Source organism: Anguilla anguilla, chromosome 9 (assembly GCF_013347855.1).
Source record: "Anguilla anguilla isolate fAngAng1 chromosome 9, fAngAng1.pri, whole genome shotgun sequence".
NCBI lineage: Eukaryota > Metazoa > Chordata > Actinopteri > Anguilliformes > Anguillidae > Anguilla > Anguilla anguilla.
In genome coordinates, this window is record NC_049209.1 from 34407680 (window position 1) to 34428675 (window position 20996).

At 50.8% G+C, this 20996-nt stretch overlaps 2 protein-coding genes across 6 annotated transcripts in view; both read right to left on the reverse strand.

The window, feature by feature from the left end:
- Positions 1-1027: 1027 nt before the first annotated feature.
- Positions 1028-8174, reverse strand: LOC118235279 (eukaryotic translation initiation factor 4E-binding protein 3-like). Its single transcript, XM_035432461.1, has 3 exons — positions 7741-8174; positions 4958-5122; positions 1028-1689 (listed from the first exon to the last, which is right to left on the reverse strand). The coding sequence occupies exons 1-3, from the start codon at positions 7865-7867 to the stop codon at positions 1658-1660; spliced, it is 324 nt and encodes a 107-aa protein (XP_035288352.1). The 5' UTR covers positions 7868-8174; the 3' UTR covers positions 1028-1657.
- Positions 8175-10593: 2419 nt separating this feature from the next.
- ankhd1 (ankyrin repeat and KH domain containing 1) overlaps positions 10594-20996 on the reverse strand; it is a 57010-nt gene continuing 46607 nt past the window's right edge. For 2 of the 5 annotated variants that reach the window (XM_035432457.1, XM_035432459.1), the window contains 11 exons: positions 20517-20633; positions 19841-20009; positions 18997-19504; positions 18158-18313; positions 17332-17481; positions 15215-16839; positions 13916-14179; positions 12486-12743; positions 12015-12190; positions 11522-11686; positions 11026-11226 (listed from right to left, as the gene is read on the reverse strand). In XM_035432457.1, coding sequence (XP_035288348.1) covers positions 11167-11226; positions 11522-11686; positions 12015-12190; positions 12486-12743; positions 13916-14179; positions 15215-16839; positions 17332-17481; positions 18158-18313; positions 18997-19504; positions 19841-20009; positions 20517-20633 — 3648 coding nt within the window. In that variant the 3' untranslated portion in view covers positions 11026-11166. Of the gene's footprint in view, positions 11227-11521; positions 11687-12014; positions 12191-12485; positions 12744-13915; positions 14180-15214; positions 16840-17331; positions 17482-18157; positions 18314-18996; positions 19505-19840; positions 20010-20516; positions 20634-20996 lie in introns of all 5 variants that reach the window. The other 3 variants (XM_035432460.1, XM_035432456.1, XM_035432458.1) reach the window with 3 other exon arrangements.

Here is a 20996-nt window from a genome sequence, read left to right on the forward strand (position 1 = left end):
TGCCGAGTCATACTGGCAAGGTGTTTGTTTTCTTCACGGAGGTGCAATCTTCACTGCTGTACTTCTGAGATCAATGCTATTCCCTGCTTAGTCCTAATAAGATGCTTCTCAAAATAAACTCAAAAAGCCAGACTGTCCAGAGTAGCTTTGAGGCAGGGTTTCAAATATGCAGAAAATGTCAGGTCCTCGAGTTTTACGATTCTCACAGCAGCAACTGTGAAAACAGAAGGCTGGACAGGATCTGCAACAGGACACATTAGAGAGTGCAGCCTCCATCATATAGGCCTTATGTGTACATTCTCCACTGAGAGACTGGAATGCATTGAGATATTCTGCAGTAATGTTTCCTCTTGTGGATGACATCGAGTATTTCTATTAACTGAAGTATCCCAGTCCTAAGCGCATAAGTGAACAATTTATTTTCAGCTAAGAGAATATGGAGACCACTGAGCTGTAGTGGAGCCTTTGGAACAGTGGGAATTTTATCCATTCCTCCATTTTCATTTCATAGAAAATATCTCCCTTCGACCACAAAAAAAAATTAGAACCAAAACAGTGAAGACCTTGGGTCTCAAACCAATGGAAGGTGAGCTGCAGCCAGAGTGTCATATGGTTACACTTCATATGCACATGGTGCTTTATCCCAGGCTCTCCAATGCATGCTTCCTTAGCATTCAATAACTGCCATTTTTCCATAGCTGCTATTGCTCATAAAGTTAGCACTGAAAGGTTTCCATTAGCCTCAACCTCCTCTGCAGAACAACACCACTTCCCTGCCTGGTTAGCACTTATTGTGTGTATTAGTGTGCAGTTTGCATTTTGTTCAGCAGAGAACATGTCTGGGCAGTGATCCAAGTCAGACACACTTCTACTGTAAATACATCACACTACACTAGGGGGGCGCTACAAGAAGAACGAGCATACAACCCAACCCCCTGCCAGGTAACCCCACAAACACACAAACATGCACAACCACGCACACACACAGCAAGATCTGGATGAAGAACACACAGATGGAAATTCTTCCTGTATTTGTATTTTTTCATTTTTAATTTTTTTTATTTTACACATTTCAGACAGCTATGCTGACTGGTGCAGCAGTGTTTGTGTGTACAGGCTGCAGCCCTCACACATATACTGCTCAGGACACACGTGTTGTCCCAAACCTACCCACCCACAACCTTAGGTCACATGGCAGCAAGCCTACATACATAAGGCTACCTTTTAAAAAAAATAACAATAAAAAAAATCCTCAGCCTGCATAAACATACATTATGCATTCATTAACATTAAACAATACAAAGTACCATATGTACAAAAGAAAAAAAGAAAGAAAAAGTACACTGCATCAACGCAGTGCTGTCATCCTCAATCTTCTCCAGACACCCCCCAACCCCCCCCAATACCAGGACAGAGCCTGGGGCTCCCACCCCCCGCCCCCCAACTTCACAACATAAACTGAACTGCTGCCTTCCACCCCAGGGGACCAATGCCACCCTCCACTTTTTTTTTTTTTGACATTTGTTTCCTGAAGAAATCAAAAAAAAGTATCTTTACATAATGAAAGGAAATCAAGCTGAGATGATGATGTCATCCTAGGATCTGGAGAGAAGACCGCAGGATCCTCCGAGCAGATGAGCGGTCGCCATGACGTCGCTCAGATGTCCATCTCGAACTGGCTGTCGTCAGCTGCACGGGGACAAGCGGAGGGAGGAAGGGTATCAGCGTCGCTTTTTGAACAAGGACTACACAGCCAATCAAAACACTCTAATCTGGACTCTGGGCATTTTGGTTGGTTGAATTCACATTGAATTTGCACAGGAGAGTGGATACATGTGAGTGTGACAGGGCTGAGATGGCTGGCACAGGCCTCTGATTGGCCATCCTCACCCCAGACCCATAGCGACTCATTTCTAAATGCACGTCCAATTCTGCTTTTGCCAATGGGAACAGCAACATGGCAATAACTGGCATATGGCAATAACAACAAGAGATAAGAGGGAAATAAGATAAATTTACTTTGTACCACCAGCAGAGTCCAAGTTTCATTTGGCAAAAGAACATGGGTTCCAAAATGCAACTTTTCATCATGTGACATTACAGTGATATACAGGCTCATATTTTGAAAAGTGAGTTAATGTTCAGCTAGGCCAGTAAACACTGATCAAGTAAACAGGAAATACAGCACCTGAAATTACAAGGTGCGATTTCTCTGACCGGCACCATAGTTTATTTTTAAGAATGAATTTCCTTTAAAAAAAAAAAAGATTGAGTTTATACTTTTTCCGAGCACAATTCTGAACATGTTTTCCCCAAGTAAACTGCTTAAGTACCACTAAACTTGCAAATCAACCCCAGAGGGCATCCCAAGTTCCACTGAAACACAAGATTAGAGAAAAGAGCCAGCAGTTTAGGAGAGTTTAAGGTTGATACCCAGAAACTATAAACCTTAAATATTACACCCAGTGGGGAGATAATGTAATGGAAAAGTAAAAATAAAACAAAAACGCATTTGGGTTATGTATTCTAAAAGGTGCTTAAGAACAGAAAACAAATCGTCAGGATATAAATCACCTTTAAACTTGTGACTAGAAAGGTACTGGCCATACACTTTAGGCATTAATCAGATGCACTTATCCAAAGCAACTTACTGGGCATGAAATCCATTTAATACAGCTGGAAATTTCCTGAAGCAATTCAGGCCACAGTGCCATGGGTCAAGGGTACGACGCTGCTCCACCTGGGCACTGCACCTCAGGCCTGGGGGCTGCAGGCCCAGTTCCCTAACCGCAGTCACACTTGCGTCTGGTGTGTATGGTGTTAAAGGCAAGGGACCACATGGAGTGGAAAACAGCTTCAGGAATGTAAAAAAGCATGTTCTTTGGGAGAACATGTGATCTCTGTTTGTACGCCCGGGGCCTCTGAGGAGAGCGAGGCTCCGACAGCCTCCCGTTTTCAGCCCCACAGCCCCGTCAGCAGCAGCCGCTGGGGTGACTCACCGGGGGGGGCGGCGGCCTTCGCCACTTCCATCCGCAGCGCCTTCTTTCAAACAACGCCGTCACTTCAGGAATCGCAAAGGTGCACAACTCCCAGGCAAGCATTCGAGTCACGAGAACACACCCCCCCCCCCCCCCACACCTCTCACTTAGCTGGACCAATACCCCAAATACCGCAAGAGGGTCAGACTCTAAATTGTTTTGTGATGCATCCTTCTGATGGCTCATACTATTCACAGGAATAACAACAACTCCCAGATCCACCCACTGTGAAGATCAGAGAATGTCAAAGCACAGAAGGAGGGTTTCGTTTGACTTGTAGAAATGTAGCACAGACAGATAATGCTGCACAGGTTCTGATCTTTAAACTCCGCCTGGGCCGTCTCATCCTATTCACTGAGCTCAGGGATACAAGCCCATTAGCACATTATAAATACCAGCGGAACGCACACAGATATAAAAACATAAGCCCAAAGTCCCTTCTTTATCGTTCTAAACCTGCGCCTCCCAGTAAACCCAGATTTCCTGGAGCAGGCGAGCGGAGGTCTGAATGCGAGAGAGATGTCCTCTGGCCTCGCTGCCCAGCAGACAGATGGCCCTGAAGAAGGGGGGACAGGGATTGAGTGACCCGAGGTATTTTTAAACTCCACACTCCGTTGCCAGGGCGGGGGGGCGGGCAGGGGAGAGCAACAGCTGAAGAGACTGGCCAAGAACAGAGACGCCGACTGCAAAGGACAACACGGCCTCCGGGGAATTAGCGTGCAGATTAAGGAGTCTGCACCGCTCCCCCAAACGTACCAAACACAGTGACTACGTTTCTGTCCTACCCACGTTGTTATATGCTTTTCATCAGCCAAGACATTTTTCCATTTCAAGTCAGATGTGATAATAGGCTGCAAGTGGCGGCTCTTGTTAATCAACTGGAGTGTGCACGCACGCAGACACACACCCACGCACGCACACACACACAGACACGCACCCACGCACGCACACGCACGCAGACACGCACGCACAGACGCACGAACACACACACACAGACACGCACCCACGCACGCACACACACAGACACGCACCCACGCACACACACACAGACACGCACCCACGCACGCACACACACACAGACACGCACCCACGCACGCACACGCACGCAGACACGCACGCACAGACGCACGAACACACACACACAGACACGCACCCACGCACGCACACACACAGACACGCACCCACGCACACACACACAGACACGCACCCACGCACGCACACACACACAGACACGCACCCACGCACGCACACGCACGCAGACACACACCCAAGCACGCACACACACACAGACACGCACCCACGCACGCACACACACACAGACACGCACCCATGCACGCAGACACGCACGCAGACACGCACGCAGACACCCACGCAGACACCCACGCAGACACGCACGCAGGCACGCACGCACACACGCAGGCACGCACGCACACACGCACACACACATGCAGGCACGCACGCACACATGCAGGCACGCACGCACACATGCAGGCACGCACGCAGGCACGCACGCAGACACGCACGCAGGCACGCACGCAGACACGCACGCAGGCACGCATGCAGACACGCACGCAGGCACGCACGCAGACACGCACGCAGACACGCACGCAGACACGCACGCAGACACGCACGCAGACACGCACCCACAGACACGCACCCACGCACACAGACACACACCAGACACGCACCCACACACAGACAGGCACCCACACACGCAGACACACACAGACACGCACGCAGACACGCACCCACGCACACAGACACACACAAGACACGCACCCACACACAGACAGGCACCCACACACGCATACATGCATCCGTGTGAGAGGAGGGTCAGGGGGAAAGGTCAGTGAGGTGGGGTCAGCTGCACAGGTGACTGATGGGACATGAAAGCCTAGGGTCAGGTTTTCGGGGCTCACCGGTCAGGTCCTTGTCGTTCTCCTCCTGCTCCTCCAGCTTTCCCAGGGGGTGCAGGGCGGGAACGGTGACCCCGGGGATCTGAGGGAGGCAGCAGGGCGGGGTGCGAGCGATGGGCGAGTTCCGGCACTCCAGCAGGAACTTCCTGTCGTAGATGATCCGGGTCCCTGCGGGAGAAAAGGGTGCGATTACAACCTCCGGGGACAAAGCAGCAGCAACAGGCAAACAGAACCGGGTCAGAACCAAGCGGTACGAGAGTTACAATGAACCGGGTCAGAACCGCACGCTACGCGGGTTACAACGAACCACATGCTATTTCAGTAAAATTACTCTTGTTAATTGGACACATTCACAGAGGGACACTTCTCCTTCAGCAGAATTCCACCAAGAGAAGAGACAGCACTCCTAACCTGCTGTGCACAGACGTGTGCACTTGCATGTGCTTGTGTTTGTGTGTGCGCGCACGTGTTTGTGTGTGTGTGCATGCGTGTGTGCATATATGTGCATGCGCGTGTGTGTGTGTGTATGTGTTTGAATGTGCGTGCGCATGTGAGACATGACAGGCGTCTGGCAGGAGCCCAAGTCAGCGCCCTGCAGGCTGGGGTAGTTTGTACCACACAGTGCCTATCAGCTCAGGGAGGGAAAAACATGTTATGCAATGAGCCTGTTGTACAGACAAAGCGGGACGGGACAGGGTGGGGTGGGGGTGGGGGTGAGGGTGGGATGCAGGGGAATGTGCTGGAACAGAGAGACAGAAGCACAATGCCAGTCACATCCTGGTCAGGGGCACCATGACGACAGCCCCACTCATTCCCAGGCCTTAATCCCCCCCGCCCCCCCCCCCCCCCCCCACCACACACACACACACACACACACACCCTGTCCTGTCCCAATGTTTTTTAATGTCTGTTATTGTATGTAAATACAGCTGTAAGATACTGCACTGGGCGTTTTGAATATGATAAATCTTCTAATGCAAAACATTATGATAATTAATTGTCATAACTTTGCCTTCTGTAGTGCGAGTTAGTGTGTAGCTGATCCTTTCTGATAGCTTCCATTACTGTGATAAGCACTCACTCCTTATTCAAATACTTTCAATGAAATGCCAGATATGGTAGGTCTCCAAACCCAGGGGCCTGTATCACAAAGCAGGATTACTAATTTAGCTGGATTACAGCACTGAGCAACCACGAATCCTCCCAAATCTGGAACACAGACAGAGCTGATCTGCGTTTTACTCAACGCAGTTACCCAGCCGACTCCGTTATCCTGCTTTGTGATTGGGGCCCCCAGTTCTGGCACTCCGACATCTCCAGAAATCATTCTCTCAGACAGGCCACACCCCCTGCCATGACTCTTGTATAGGAGGACAGAATGTTTTCCAGTAATTCTTGCAATCTTTACACTCCCCTCCCCTGACCCTGGGCCCCTGTAAGACAGTCTGTGTACATCTTCACCCATAGAGTGTCAATCACCACCAAAATGCACGCCCCCCGGAGGGCTATAGGTCAAAGGGGCTTGTTCCCCCTAGACCAATGGAAATCAGCAGCAGAACACGCCTTCTGACACGTGATAAACAGCGGCATAACTTTCCTAGAATGCACAGAAAGGCAGGCTGCACTCTAGAACATTGCGTAATACCTAGGCAAAACCACGCCCACTCCTCACTGAACACAAACATAGCTCTGAGCCAGCTATAGCAGCAACTGCAACAAAGGTACTGTTGTCGAATTATTTTTGCCACCATCAGTCATTTATTCTGCAGTCAAGCCAGAGGCGTAAATATTTAGATTCTTGGTAAAGGTTGTTCGCAGTAGGCCCCGAAAGCTACTAAGGTGTAACGATATGGTTAACTGCGGACGTGGAAACACGTAGCCACAACTTACAAAACATAACGTTTTATTGGGGCCCTGTGGGATATCACGTTCAAATACGAAAAAGCGGATACAGTGCATTGCATAATATAGACAGAAAACTTAAAACGTTTTGAAATGCAAGAAAATGTCGATTTACTGCAGGCCTACCCGTTACCGACAATGACTGCATCTATTACTATCTTTAGCACTTGTATGGATTTATGGGCGAGACAAAAAAGTTACATTTGCTGCCACACAATTTAAGAAATAGGAAAGTCGAATAAATGTTTGGAGGTGATGTAGGATATTTGTTGTGTGTGATAAGATCATCGCAAAGGTAAACCAGTTCTGTTCAACCGAAAAAGAACCGCAAACACAGCAAGAACATATTCCAAAAGACCAGGGGAGGCCCACTGTAGGCTACATTAAGCGCAATTGTTGCATTCGTCACGTTTCTCTTTGTCAACCTGGTCAGGATGTGGTGTCAAGCAATTTTCTGCGTTAGCATGCCATAAGTGCTGTGTGAGAATGTTTAACACTTCTATATAACGCTTTTATTTGGACCACATCAATGCGGCATTGCTGCGATCAATGCAACAAAGTTCAGGGCCTCGTCGTTTTAAGTCTACATTATAACTTGTTTGAAGAGTTCGCCTGACCTTCATGACATTTGGTTACGGAGTAGTGCCGAGAGAATACTGCAGAAAAATAACTTCGGACCACTACCAATTCGGATGTGTTACGCAACTGATGCAAACATTACGTGAGCCTGTAGATTATCCCCACTTCACCCACCATTACACTTTGATACATCACTGACCCCCCTAAATGGGATTTTTAAAAAGTCCAATTGTTAACATTCTGCAAATTACCTTTGCACTTGGACGGATTTTTAGACGACCTGCAAATCTGAGGGCGAGCCTTACCTCCAGGCGTGGTGGAAAAGAGCGTTCCGCCGGGCGTCTGGCTGTAGCAGTCAGGTAGCTGAGACCAGTCTTTCAGGTGCAGGACACGTGTTGGAATGGGACAGCTTTTGCTCGGCTTGGCGGACATGGCTTGGCGTTGTTTATAGTTCTTGGTGTTTACACGTCTTGACACGAACAGAACAAAATGTAACCATTCAACAAAAATAGTTGCTACTGGTGAGGACAAAACGTAGCCTGCATAAAGAGGCAGTTGAAGTTGAAGAAGAAAAAAACGCAATCTAGCAATATTCCCCAGTGAAAATAAAACCTGAAATTAGCGGATTAGATTTGCAGTAGCAGGGTCGAGAAGAACTTGAAATAATTTCGTTGCAAATTTGGTGTCGCCCGGAGTCCGCACAGCCGCAAGAGAAGCGAGAATGTGCGAGTTTATGACCACGTGCGCCTGTATTTTAGAGCGCTGAGATAAGAGGGGGGTGGCGAACTCCCGCTCACGTGACGGGGTACGCACATATCACAACTCAAAACTGGTCAGATTTTTTTTCGGTCAGACTCTCGCAAGGGTCACGTGCGGATATTCGCACCAAATAACACACATAGCCTATGCAAACATGCATGCGAATGTAATGTGGAATATACCAACAAAAACCGCCACATACGTCCACACGAAACATCAGTGATTGTTTTGCAAAAAAAGACAGATTTCATAGCGTATTAAAAAGTCGCGAAAACAATTGGAAAATCTCACAAAAGTTGATGAAAATACACTCTTCGATTTCTCCCCATGGAAATGAGTTGCCGTTTGATCAGGAGGTGGCGGGCGATGGGGGGAGCTATTACGTATGTTGTTTACTTGCTTGATTTCTGTATCATAAAAGGTACGATAAATGGGTGCTCTGCATTTTCCTTGACACAGTTGGTAAAACACTACCAAATATTGGGGACAAAAAAAGTTAATTAATTTGACGGCTATATAATGGTATGAAATCCATAGTGGGTACTATATACCAAAGAGGCAAACAGCAATGATATATTGAGGCAGGCAGGTGTTACACACAGGTGTAAGATTCCCAAACGTCGTCATCGCGCTTGTTTACAGCTGCAGATAACAAGTTTCGTCTCAGGCATGATAGTTTCTGTCCATGTTTTTCTTGTTAAGTCACCGATGGCGTCGTTCCCCCAAGGCTAAACAGAAAAAAACATTGAATTTAAGCGGACACGAACGAATACATATCTGATAAGAAAATGTGTCAGCCAGTGTCTCTGGCTCAACAGTTAGCAATAAATAAATAAATATTTAGACGTGGGGGAAAAGGTGTACCCCAATCTTCGGCGCTGTCTAAAATCTTTATAATTTACATATTTACATAATTTACATAATTTACACAGGGGTTCTCAGCCCCGATCTACCGAACGCCCTGTGTATGCTGGTTTTCGCTCCAATATGACCAATGTTTGCAACAACACAATACGCACAGTCTGAACATAGGATTTTATTAATCATCGCATGCACAGCTATTGCTAACACAACACGTCTTAAGAGGACACAATTCCTCAAAACAAGAAAATACATACACGGGGGGGGCTACTGACCTACATCGTTCCTAAAGCAGATCAGATCGTCCCCAGGCATGAATACGGTGCCTAATGTAGCTAATGTATATCCAAAGCAAAGGGGCAGTACAAACAATTTCGAGTAAATTCTACATATGGTGTAGCGAATGTATCAGCGAATATTGTCTGTATGCATACTGACCTGGATAGTTTATATCATTGGAACATATACGAAATAATTAGCTTAAAATCAATGTATGGCCAAAATAAAAGTTTGTGCCCAAATCTGAACTTTTAAAATATACGGGATATGTAATTAAAATGCAGTGAACTCAGTCTGAACCTTTCCGAACCCGCTGACCCGACACCAGCTCAGCGTTCCACTTCTCACCGGCCAGACAGAGCAGCATGCTTCATTGTCTGCGCCGTCCAAAAATAATTTTCTCAAGAGACGCGCAAGCATCCCAGGCCAGGTCATTTCAGATGTGGTTATAAGTATAGGATTGCAAAGGGCTCCCATGATGGCGCACACCACCCCTCAGAATTTGGCACCTGAAATTCATGTACAAACTTGTCCGGGACGGACGACGTTACAGGAGCGACAGCACCCCCTGCTGGCCAGCACGCGGGTATAACGTGCACGCGGACAAGTGCACATACTGTGAATAATTAAGAGAGCCCCCACTACCAAGCTAAGGAACAAATAAATTTACTCTGACCCACTCTTTTTAAAATGTATTTTAAAAACAATGGATGCTACACATTACGGCCAGATATGGACATACCATGTTCCATCTTATATTAGGCCAGCCGCATGTACAGGGCAAGTAATTCCTGCATTTCTTATATGGTGTGGCCATTACTGGAAAGCATATCCCTTAAAGCTATTTCTGCACTGAGTATTTCTAGACTCACCCTTCCCTTCGGTCATCTACCACATTTATACCCCACGTACGCACATTCACAGCATACAGATAATGCTCCAACATCTAGTATAAAAGCTTCCCAGAGGAGTCGAGGTTGTTATAGCAAAAAAGAGTGGACCAACTCAATATTAATGTCTATAAATTTTGCATGAGATGTTGGATGTCAGCTGCGCACATGCGTTTGGCCATACAGTGTAATATGCCAATCACAGCGGCAGCCATTTTGAAATAACTGCAGACAGTCTCGGTTAGGTTAGTCTGAATGAATGCAGCCAGAGGCACAAGGATTAATGATAAAGCAGAATTACACCAGATACTATTCAAAGTATTAAATTACCCGAGTTAAAAAATAACAATAAAAAAACAAGGCAAAGCATACAGTTCCATCTTTTTATTGAATATTAAGGTAAATATTTCACATTAATACAGGCTACATAAAGTAGAGCCACTATACGACATGAAATTTACTCTCATTTGAACCCTTTTTTAGTATGTAAACAATTATACATGTATTTACCACTCTAAAAGGTCTGATTTATCTCTTTATGCAGTAATCTAGTTCTTGGCCATGTATAAATAGCTTACAGTCCTGTTGAGCCCTGCTGACCAAGAACAGTTTATGTGGGTTTTTTAAAGTCAAAATGGCTACACTACGCAGAGAACGTGTCCTGTTGAACAGGCAATCCATTTGTTCATAGACCGTGGTAAACGGGTTAAAGCCCACACTGAATTCTTTTATTTAGTTAGGCACATCAAAAATAGCGTCCGTCCTTCCAATTTTTTACTGGGTGTTTTTTTTTTAATATCACTTAGGACACTACCAGGTTAACCTCTTTGTAATTCTTCTTTAAAAAAACAAAACAAAAAAAAAAAAAGAGAAAAAAAAGAAGGTTGTGTTTCTTTGACTGGTCCAATGCCTCGGGCGCCATTTTGTTTGTGGTTGATGGTTTTAGTTGACGTGGTTCAGGTGCACATTTCCGACGTGTGGGGCCCATGTGCCAGGCCAGACCTGGAGAGACAGAGCATTCTGTTAGACTACACACTACTGTGTGTGAGTGTGTGTTCGCGCGAATGTGTGTGTCTGTGTGTGAGCGAGCATGTGTGTGTGTGTGTGTGTGTGCAAGCGTGTGTGCGAGCGTGTATTTAAGAGTGTGTACATGCGTGTGTGTATAAGTGTGCGTGCAAGTGTGTGTACGTGCGCATGTGTGTGCTCGAGCATGCGTGCGTGTAGGAGTGATTGTGTGTGCGCGTGCGTGTGAGCTGGTGTGTATGTTTTGGGGTGGATACCCAGCGTTCCCCCTTACCTGCTGGGGGTCTGAGTTCTCGGCGTTGTTGGGGACCACTTTGAGGATGGGGTTCCAGGCCGGATCGGCAGTGTGGAGGCCGTTATACATCGGCCCCGCCGGGCCCTCCGCCATCGGGGGGTGCGGGGGGATCATCGCCCCCCCGTACATCGACATCGGCAACCCCTGAGGAACAAAAACAAACAACAACCCGAAACATAACAGAGTTACAATCTGACGAGAGCTCCAAAAAAATAAAACACAACCCATCAACATAACAGCAACCAGAGTTACAGTGTGAGGAGAGCTTGCTTTGACTGAATGCACAGCAAGGCAACAGGCCTCCAATTAGCCTGCATTACAGGGAGGAGAACGGTAACAAGCCTGGAAAATCTGGAGTAAAATGCACTGTTTTAGAGGGAATCCCTGGTTTTGAGAGAGGGGACCCCTCGTTTTGGGAGAGCTGACCCCAGTTTTGGGAGGGACCCCTCCTTCTGGGAGGCGGCGCACTGACCTTGGGGAAGTCCATGTAGCTGCTGGGCAGGGGCTGGTGGAAGGTGTTGGAGGGCGCCACGATGCCCGTGTCGTCCCTCTCCATGGGCTGGTGCTGGGAGAAGGCCGACTGCTCGGGCAGCTGCTGCTGCATCATGTGACTGCTCATCAGCGGCTGTGACCAGCCCGACATCGCCTCTGTGGGGGAGGGGCAGGGGGCGGGTCAGAACGACCCAACACGCTTACCACACGGACACGCGTACCACATGCACCCACTCACTCACTCAAGCCACTCCTACTCACCACACCCACAGACACTCGCACCAAATCAGTGCATCACACACTCGCTCACTAAGGCCAGAGCGTAGCCATAATGCAGCCCAAATAACTGTGTCTCACAAGTAAATCATGCTGAGGATTACTGCATTAAACTCCTTAGCCCCCCGCCCCCCACCCCCCAAAATAAAACCCCCACATCCCGCCAAATCCTCACCAGAGGCGCTCCCGACGCCGAAAGACCAGATGCCCCCCTGGCCGACGGGCGGGGTGTAGTTGGTGGTGAGCATGGCGGCGGGGTTGACCGAGCCGGTCTGGCGGATGCGGGCCAGGCGCTCGGTGCCGATTGGCTGCGGCACCTTGCGGTCCTGCTGGTTGGCGCTGCTGGGCTTGGCCTGGACCATCGCCGGCGCCGCCACCGACGCCGAGAGCGGGGAGGACGCCCCCGACGACACCGAGGGCACCGGGGACTCACCTGGGGGGGGCGGGGAGGGGAGCGGACGCAATCGTTACACCGGGCAGCGCGGCACAGACGGGCACAAGAGTGAGCATTACCACCCTAACGGTCAATAATACCACCCTAACGGTCAATAATACCAATCAAATGGTCAATAATCCCCACCTAATGGTCAATAATACCAATCTAATGGTCATTAATACCCACCTAACGGTCAATAATACCAATCAAACGGTCAATAATACCACCCTAACGGTCAATAATACCCATCAAACAGTCAATAATACCAATCTAACGGTCAATAATACCACCCTAACGGTCAATAATACCAATCAAATGGTCAATAATCCCCACCTAATGGTCAATAATACCAATCTAATGGTCATTAATACCCACCTAACGGTCAATAATACCAATCAAATGGTCAATAATACCACCCTAATGGTCAATAATACCACCCTAACGGTCAATAATACCACCCTAACGTTCAATAATACCCATCAAACGGTCAATAATACCACCCTAACGGTCAATAATACCACCCTAACGGTCAATAATACCAATCAAACGGTCAATAATACCAATCTAACAGTCATTAATACCCACCTAACAATCAATAATACCCACCTAACGGTCAATAGTACCCATCAAACGGTCAATAATACCACCCTAACGGTCAATAATACCAATCAAACGGTCAATAATACCAATCTAACAGTCATTAATACCCACCTAACGGTCAATAATACCCATCAAACAGTCAATAATACCACCCTAACGGTCAATAATACCAATCAAACGGTCAATAATACCCATCAAACAGTCAATAATACCCACCTAACGGTCAATAATACCAATCTGACAGTGAATAATACCAATCGAACGGTCAATAAAACCTATTAAGAGTCAATAATACCCACCTAACGGTCATTAATACCAATCTAACAGTCAATAATACCAATCAAACAGGCAGATAGATGGACACAGACAGACACAGACCGACAGACAGACAGTGACAGAGGTGAATCTGATAAAGACAAGAGCACAGAACAGTGAAAGGGGGAATCTGACAGGATTGAACACAGGCAATCAGACAGACAGAGACAGACAGACAGACAGAAGCAGAGAGTGTGCAGAGAGAAGCCAATCTGAGAAAGACCCTCATGAAAATATCAAGATGTGCAACTTGCTTCTCTCTTGTGAACATGCACCGCTGCTGCGTTGGTTTTGAATGCCTCTACGTAACCAGGAAGAGGGCGGGGGATTACGGGCTGCCGTACAGGAAGTGGAAGCACTCCAGGGGTGGGGGGAGAAGTGCTGGCGGCTGAAAGAGGGCGTGGTCACGGGGGCGGGGCCCTGCAGGAACACGGGGCTCCCCGAGATGCTCGTGGCGAAGCTTGTCAGCGCGGCGGACGTAGAGATGGAGTTTCCGGAAGGGTCCATGGGGTGCATGCCTGAAAACGTTCAGCGAGAAGATGAGGTAGCCATTTGAACGGTTTTCTGAAATCCAACATTTATTAATTTATTAACTAATTTACTTGTCTTCCCTCCAAATGTGGACTCTTGACATCATTTGTGGGCACTTTGCATCACATACCATCAGCCTGGTAATAATATTTGATAATAACAGTAGCGACAGTTAATCTGGAGAAAAATGACAGCAGTGACCCTTACCAAGGGCACCACAATAAACACACAGGCAGGACTTAACTGGCTATTTTAACATAAATCTGTCAATAGAAGCATGTCTAATCTGCCATTCCATTAAATTGGATATAGCGGGATCAATTATGCCTCAATTAAACTAAATGGCTGTGCGTGTGTGTGCTTTGTGCATGTGCGTCCGTGTGAGTGCTTACACAAACAGCTATTTAGTTTTCTAAATACATCTCATAACTGCAGCGATCACCAGACAAGATGTATTTCTTGAAACATGTAGAGAACATTCTTCCTGAGGGAAAGGCCCCTGTGTCAGAAAGGGGGGGGGTCCCGCTGGGGGTCCCTGTGTCAGAAAGGGGGGGGGGTCCCGCTGGGGGTCCCTGTGTCAGAAAGGGGGGGGGTCCCGCTGGGGGCCCCTGTGTCAGAAAGGGGGGGGGTCCTGCTGGGGGTCCCTGTGTCAGAAAGGGGGGGGGGTCCCGCTGGGGGTCCCTGTGTCAGAAAGGGGGGGGGGTCCCGCTGGGGGTCCCTGTGTCAGAAAGGGGGGGGGGTCCCGCTGGGGGTCCCTGTGTCAGAAAGGGGGGGGGTCCCGCTGGGGGCCCCTGTGTCAGAAAGGGGGGGGGTCCCGCTGGGGGTCCCTGTGTCAGAAAGGGGGGGGGGTCCCGCTCGGGGTCCCTGTGTCAGAAAGGGGGGGGGGTCCCGCTGGGGGTCCCTGTGTCAGAAAGGGGGGGGGTCCCGCTCGGGGTCCCTGTGTCAGAAAGGGGGGGGGGTCCCGCTCGGGGTCCCTGTGTCAGAAAGGGGGGGGGGTCCCGCTCGGGGTCCCCGTGTCTCACCGATGGGGCTGCTGACGATCCTCTGGGAGCCGCAGCGGTACCCGGGGGCTTTGGAGCTGTCCGGGGGGGGCATGACGCCCTCCATCTGCCCCATGCCGCCCATGTAGGCGGGCGGGGCGCCGTAGGCCTGCTCGGGCGGGGTGCGGGCGGGCAGGTGGCACGCGCCCCACACCTGGCTGTTGCCCACCTGGCTGCTGTCGAACATGCTGCTGAAATGGTTGAAGAGGGCGGCGGGGCCGAAGTTGGGGGGCAGCGGGCCTTTCCCTGCGCCGTGGAGGTGCATCTGAGAGCCGTTCATCATGCCCATCGGCAGCGAGGGCGGGGCCATGCCGGGCGTGGCCAGGCCCTGCTGCTGCTGCTGCTGGGGCGGGGGCTGCTTCAGGGGCTCCTGGGGGGCCGCGAAGACGGACTGCGGGTCCTGCAGGGCGCCCCCTGGAGCCAGCGGGTAGAATGGCCCGGCCGGCTGCACGCGGGGGGAGGAGCGGGGGGCGGTGAAATGAGGCAGGGCGGGGCCCGCGTGCGAAACCGAGCCAACGCAGACGGCCGCGGGGCGGGGCGCGGGAGGGCCGGAGCAGGGCGGGGCCGAGGGGGGGGAGGGGTCTGCGTTCGGAGCGAAGGACATTGGGAGCTGCTGCTGCCGGAGCTCGGGCTGGGGGGGGAGGGCGACGGGCGGGGCGGGGAAAGACAAGGGGCCGGCGCCTTCGGTGGCTCCGCCCAAAACGGGCGTGGCCTGCTGCTCTGAGGAGGACTTCTCCTTGCTGGGCGTGGCAGCGGCGCAGGGCTCGGGTTTAGGGGGCGGGGCCTGCTGTGTGGGCGGGGCTATGGGCGGAGGAGGGGGCGGGGTGGGAGGCGTGGTGGGCGGGGCAGAGACCAGGGGGGCGGGGGAGCTGGAGGACCGCACGCTGCTGCACGCGCTGGTCGCCGCGCTGGATACCGCCGTTACCGCCGCCGCTGCCTTGGGCTCCGCGGAGAACAGCTGCTTCCTGACGGAGGAGGGGGTGGGGGTGCCGGCGAGAGAGGGCGGGGCCGGGCCGGAGGGCGAGGTGGTCGCCTGGGCGACGGGGGCGGGGCCGGGGGCCGCGTGCTCGGCGTGGGAGGGGCCGGACCTGGCCGTGGCGGCGGCTCCGCCCCCGTTGTGTTTCGGGGAGCTGTTGGCGCTCCCCGGGCTGACGGGCCGCACGGGGAAGGGCCCCCAGGTGTTGGGCGAGGGGGTGAAGGTGCCGCCGAACTGCGCCATGGGCAGCCGCGGGTGGCGGATCTGGTGCATAGTCTGCGCGGCCAGCAGGGCCAGCTGCGGGTGGGCGTAGGCCAGCGGGAGGGACACGAATGGCGGCCGCACCCCGGGCGACAGGCTCTTCCCGCCCTTGCCCGCGCCCTGCGGGCCCGAGGAGGAGGAGGACTGGAAGGACACGCCCGAGGACGGCACCACCGACGGCAGCCCCTTGGAGCCGGCCGCCGCGGTGCTGGTGGAGCCCGTCGCCGTGGTGAAGGTGGAGCCCATCTTGGTGTTGGTGCCGGGCACGCGGATGTGGTTTCGCGGGATCAGGTCCTCCAGCTCCTTGGCCGGGTCCTGGATCAGCGCGTTGATCAGCTGCACCGCGTGGCGTGTAGACTCCGTGCCGCCCCTGAGAACACGCCAGAGTCACGCCAGAGCGTCACGCAACAGCCCCACTGCACACACTCCCCTAAAGACCCACAAAACACTACTACACACGTCCACACTTCAAACATGTAGCGTCGGTTAGACTTCAATCGCTCATTCATGCCAAAAAGAACCTAGTGAAATAAAAATTTCAACTTAACATTTACTGTATCTTTATCGGTACTAAGTTTTGAAACACATTCGTTTCAAGCTATGTAGGCTGGTAGAGACATCACTGTTTGAAGAGCAGGGCTTTTGCAATGTTTCTTCAAAATTCCAAGTCAGTGTTCTAGAACTCCATTGCTTTCAGTTACCAGCAGTGATTGTGACATCAGCATTAGAATGTTCAGTTACGAACATTCTAATCACACATTTGTGATCTCACACCTTAAAGGGCTAGAAGCTTGTGAGTGCAGTGACTGTGTGACTGGACGGTAAAACATGGCTTTGTAACGAGCAGCCAGGGGTCGGGTACCGGATGGTGATCATGCGCTCTCCGTTCTTGTCCTTCTGTTTGTCCACGTCGATGTGGGCGCCCGTCACGTCCTGGATGGCAGTGATGTTGCAGCCGCCTCTGCCCATGATCCGCGACACCACGGACGCCGGGACAGACAGCTTCTTAGATCTGAGCAGACGGACAAGGCTCAGGTCAGGTGTGTGCACCTACACATTTTCCATGAGATTTAGCCCTTTCCCACTGTAGAGCTGAACCAGGCTGGCTCATTATACCCCTTTCCCACTGTAGAGCTGGAACCAGGCTGGCTCATTATAGCCCTTTCCCACTGTAGAGCAGGAACCAGGCTGGCTCATTATACCCCTTTCCCACTGTAGAGCTGGAACCAGGCTGGCTCATTATAGCCCTTTCCCACTGTAGAGCAGGAACCAGGCTGGCTCATTATACCCCTTTCCCACTGTAGAACTGGAACCAGACTGGCTCATTATACCCCTTTCCCACTGTACAGCTGAACCAGGCTGGCTCATTATACCCCTTTCCCACTGTAGAGCTGAACCAGGCTGGCTCATTACACCCCTTTCCCACTGTAGAGCTGAACCAGGCTGGCTCATTGTACCCCTTTCCCACTGTAGAGCTGAACCAGGCTGGCTCATTATACCCCTTTCCCACTGTAGAGCTGAACCAGGCTGGCTCATTATACCCTTTTCCCACTCCACTGTAGAGCTGACTGAATCATTCCAACCCTTTATCCTTTTCACACCACATAAATTGTATGAGAATGTTTTGGTGAACAGGAAGATTGAGTGAGGTTATGTTTGAGGGGGATCCATTTAAACGGGGCACCGACCTTCGCACCACCTCCTTCCAGCCATCCTCCCTCTTCTGGCCCCTCTTGGGGCTGGTGAGGTTCATCTTGCTGTTGGGGGACGACACGGGCAGTGACATCGTCTTCAAGGCCGAGGAAAAGGAGTGGTGAGTCAAGTCGCTTGTGGATTCAGGAACCCTGCAGGGGGAAGAGCACATGAACCAGTTAGAACCAGTCAGAACCAGTCAGAACCAGTCATAAATATAATAAATATAATTAGCACATCCACGTTATCTCCTCTTCTTCTCAAAGGAGCAAAATATACTCATTCATACCCAGTTAGTTCTGTTGGATTATTCTGTTGGAGTGCTGACGTGCAGTACAACAGCACAGCAACCTTTTACAATAACACATTATTCTGCTTGGCATTCTAATTGATATGTTGTAAAAAAAAAAACTTTATTATTATTTTTTTTTTTAAACGGAATCATGACAGAATTATATTTGTTGGGAGCCAAATGATTTCAAAAATCATAATCGGTCATCTCATTCATGACTTGATAAATAACTTACAGGCTAGTAGAACTGTTATACGATATAACAGCTTGTCTGTGATTAGCTTTTATTCTGTGACCTCATGGTTATGACCAATATGTATATGATATACAGCATAACAGCACTCTGTCAGGTGAGTTTTTTCCCCCCATCATTGTAAGAGGCTAGCCCATTCTCAGTACCTCCCTTTCAGCTGTTACTTATTTCCATGGACCCTGCACCACTAAAAACACTTCTAAACCCTGGCAAATGAGTAACTCTCGCCTATACGGGACCATGAAGCACGAACGCATCGCTGAGCTGACAGAGTGGAGCTCACGGCTTACTTCTGCTGGGGTTTGGAGATGGACACGGTGACCCTGTCGTCCCGCGCGCTGTGCAGGGAGGGGCACTGCCGCTTCTCGGGGACGGGCGGGGGGTGGGAGGGGCCGGAGGAAGAGGAGGAGGAGGAGGACGAGGAGGACGAGGGCAGGTCGGGCAGGTAGTTGAGCTCCTGGCTCTTGCCGCTGCAGCTGCTCTCGCTGTTGCAGTCGGCGCTGTCCAGGTTGTCGGAGTCGCTGTGCCCCCCCGGCGCCCCCCCGCCCCGCGGCTCGCCCTGGATCTTGTTGCGGTCGGCCTTCTGCTGCGCCAGCGCCACCTGCGGGTCCTGCAGGATGATGGGCTCGCTGGCGCAGTCCTTGGTCTTGTTCTTCTTGTTCTTGCGGCCGGCGGTGGGCGTGGAGGCCGCGCCGGCGCGCTTCTTGCCGAAGGCGCAGGTGAAGGTGGGGGAGGTGGCCGAGATGCCGATGGTGGTGGTGGTGGTGGCGCTGGGGGGCTCGATGGGGACCTCCGCCTCTGCAGGAACACGGGGGGGGGAGAGAGGGGGAGGTCAAAGGTGAGCGCACATGTCCAGCCATTCATTGCACAGACACACAAACTCATACAGTGCCTGTCATGCCTTCAGTCTTTTTAGCCAAGTTTGAACTTGAAATTCAACTCAAAAATAAGACTATGAGGGAAAAAAACATGACAGACATTTCAGCCCATTTGGCAGACACTCCTCAAAACCCAGTTTAACTGCTACTGTGCCCTTATAACCACACACAGAGAGACAGACAGGTACTCATGCACGCACACACTCAACACGGGAGCGGAGGACCATGGGAAACGGAGAGAACGCTGATCTGTTACCTTCGGCAGAGTCCTTCTCCTGGTCCTGCATTTCGGAGAACGCCTCCTTCACCTTGGCCTCCTCCTCCTCCTCCAGCTTCCTCTTCTGCTCCTCCTTCTTCTTCTTGCGTTTCTCCTTGCGCTTCTCCCGCTTGGCGGCCAGGGCCTGCTTCTTGCTCTCCTCTCTCGACTGTCAGATCGGGATTAAAAACTCTTAAGGCCCGAACTCTGCCTTTCACGGGAGGAGACGCGCAACAGGCTGCGTCTCAGAACGCAAACGGGGTTATCTGCCATCTCGGACAGGACGTTATCGGTCAGAAAACACGGTAGAGTCAGAAACAGTGGTAGAAATTAGAGTAAGAATCAGAGAGTAACGTCAGGCAGGAGTAGTGTAAAATTGAACAGTCAGAAACAGCAGAAGTGTAGAGTCAGAAACAGTAAAAATATACAGTTGGAAACAGTAGAATAGGGCAGAAACGAGCCCAGTCAGAGACATAGTAGGGAGCTTATAGCTTGTGACAGACTGGCATGGTATCCTTGCCACTATTGCCCTAAGCTTGTTTTTGTGGTTACACCAGGGCCCATTGTAAAGCACACCGTGACACAGGCTTGTAAAATGCGCTACAGAAATAAATCAGAAATGTTTTTTGAAAGGCAGCAGGAAGCAGAAAGTAGGGCCTAAGACATGGTCACGCACCTTCTCCAGGTCCAGCTCCTTCAGCAGGATGCTGGCGTTCTTGTTGGCCTCGGCCGCCTGCTGGTCTTTGGCTTTAACGATGGTCTCCATGCACTGGTGACACTTCTTCAGCAGCTCCTACAGGAACAACACAACTGCAGTCAGCCAGGGACCTGAAAACCATGGCCCTTCCTGACATCACACCTGCAAACCACACCCCTTTCTGATGTCACACCCATGAACCATGCCCCTTTGACATCACACCCATGAACCACGCCCATTTCTGACCTCACACTCACAAACCACACCCCTTTCTGACATCACACCCACAAACCACACCCCTTTCTGACATCAAACCCACAAACCACGTCCCTTCCTGACATCACACCCGCAAACCACACAGTTCTTACTGCTGCCGCCACCCTCCACACACACACACACACACACACACTTGACCCAAAAGAACGCCGCCATTTCTGTCCCTTTCAAGCTCAGACACTA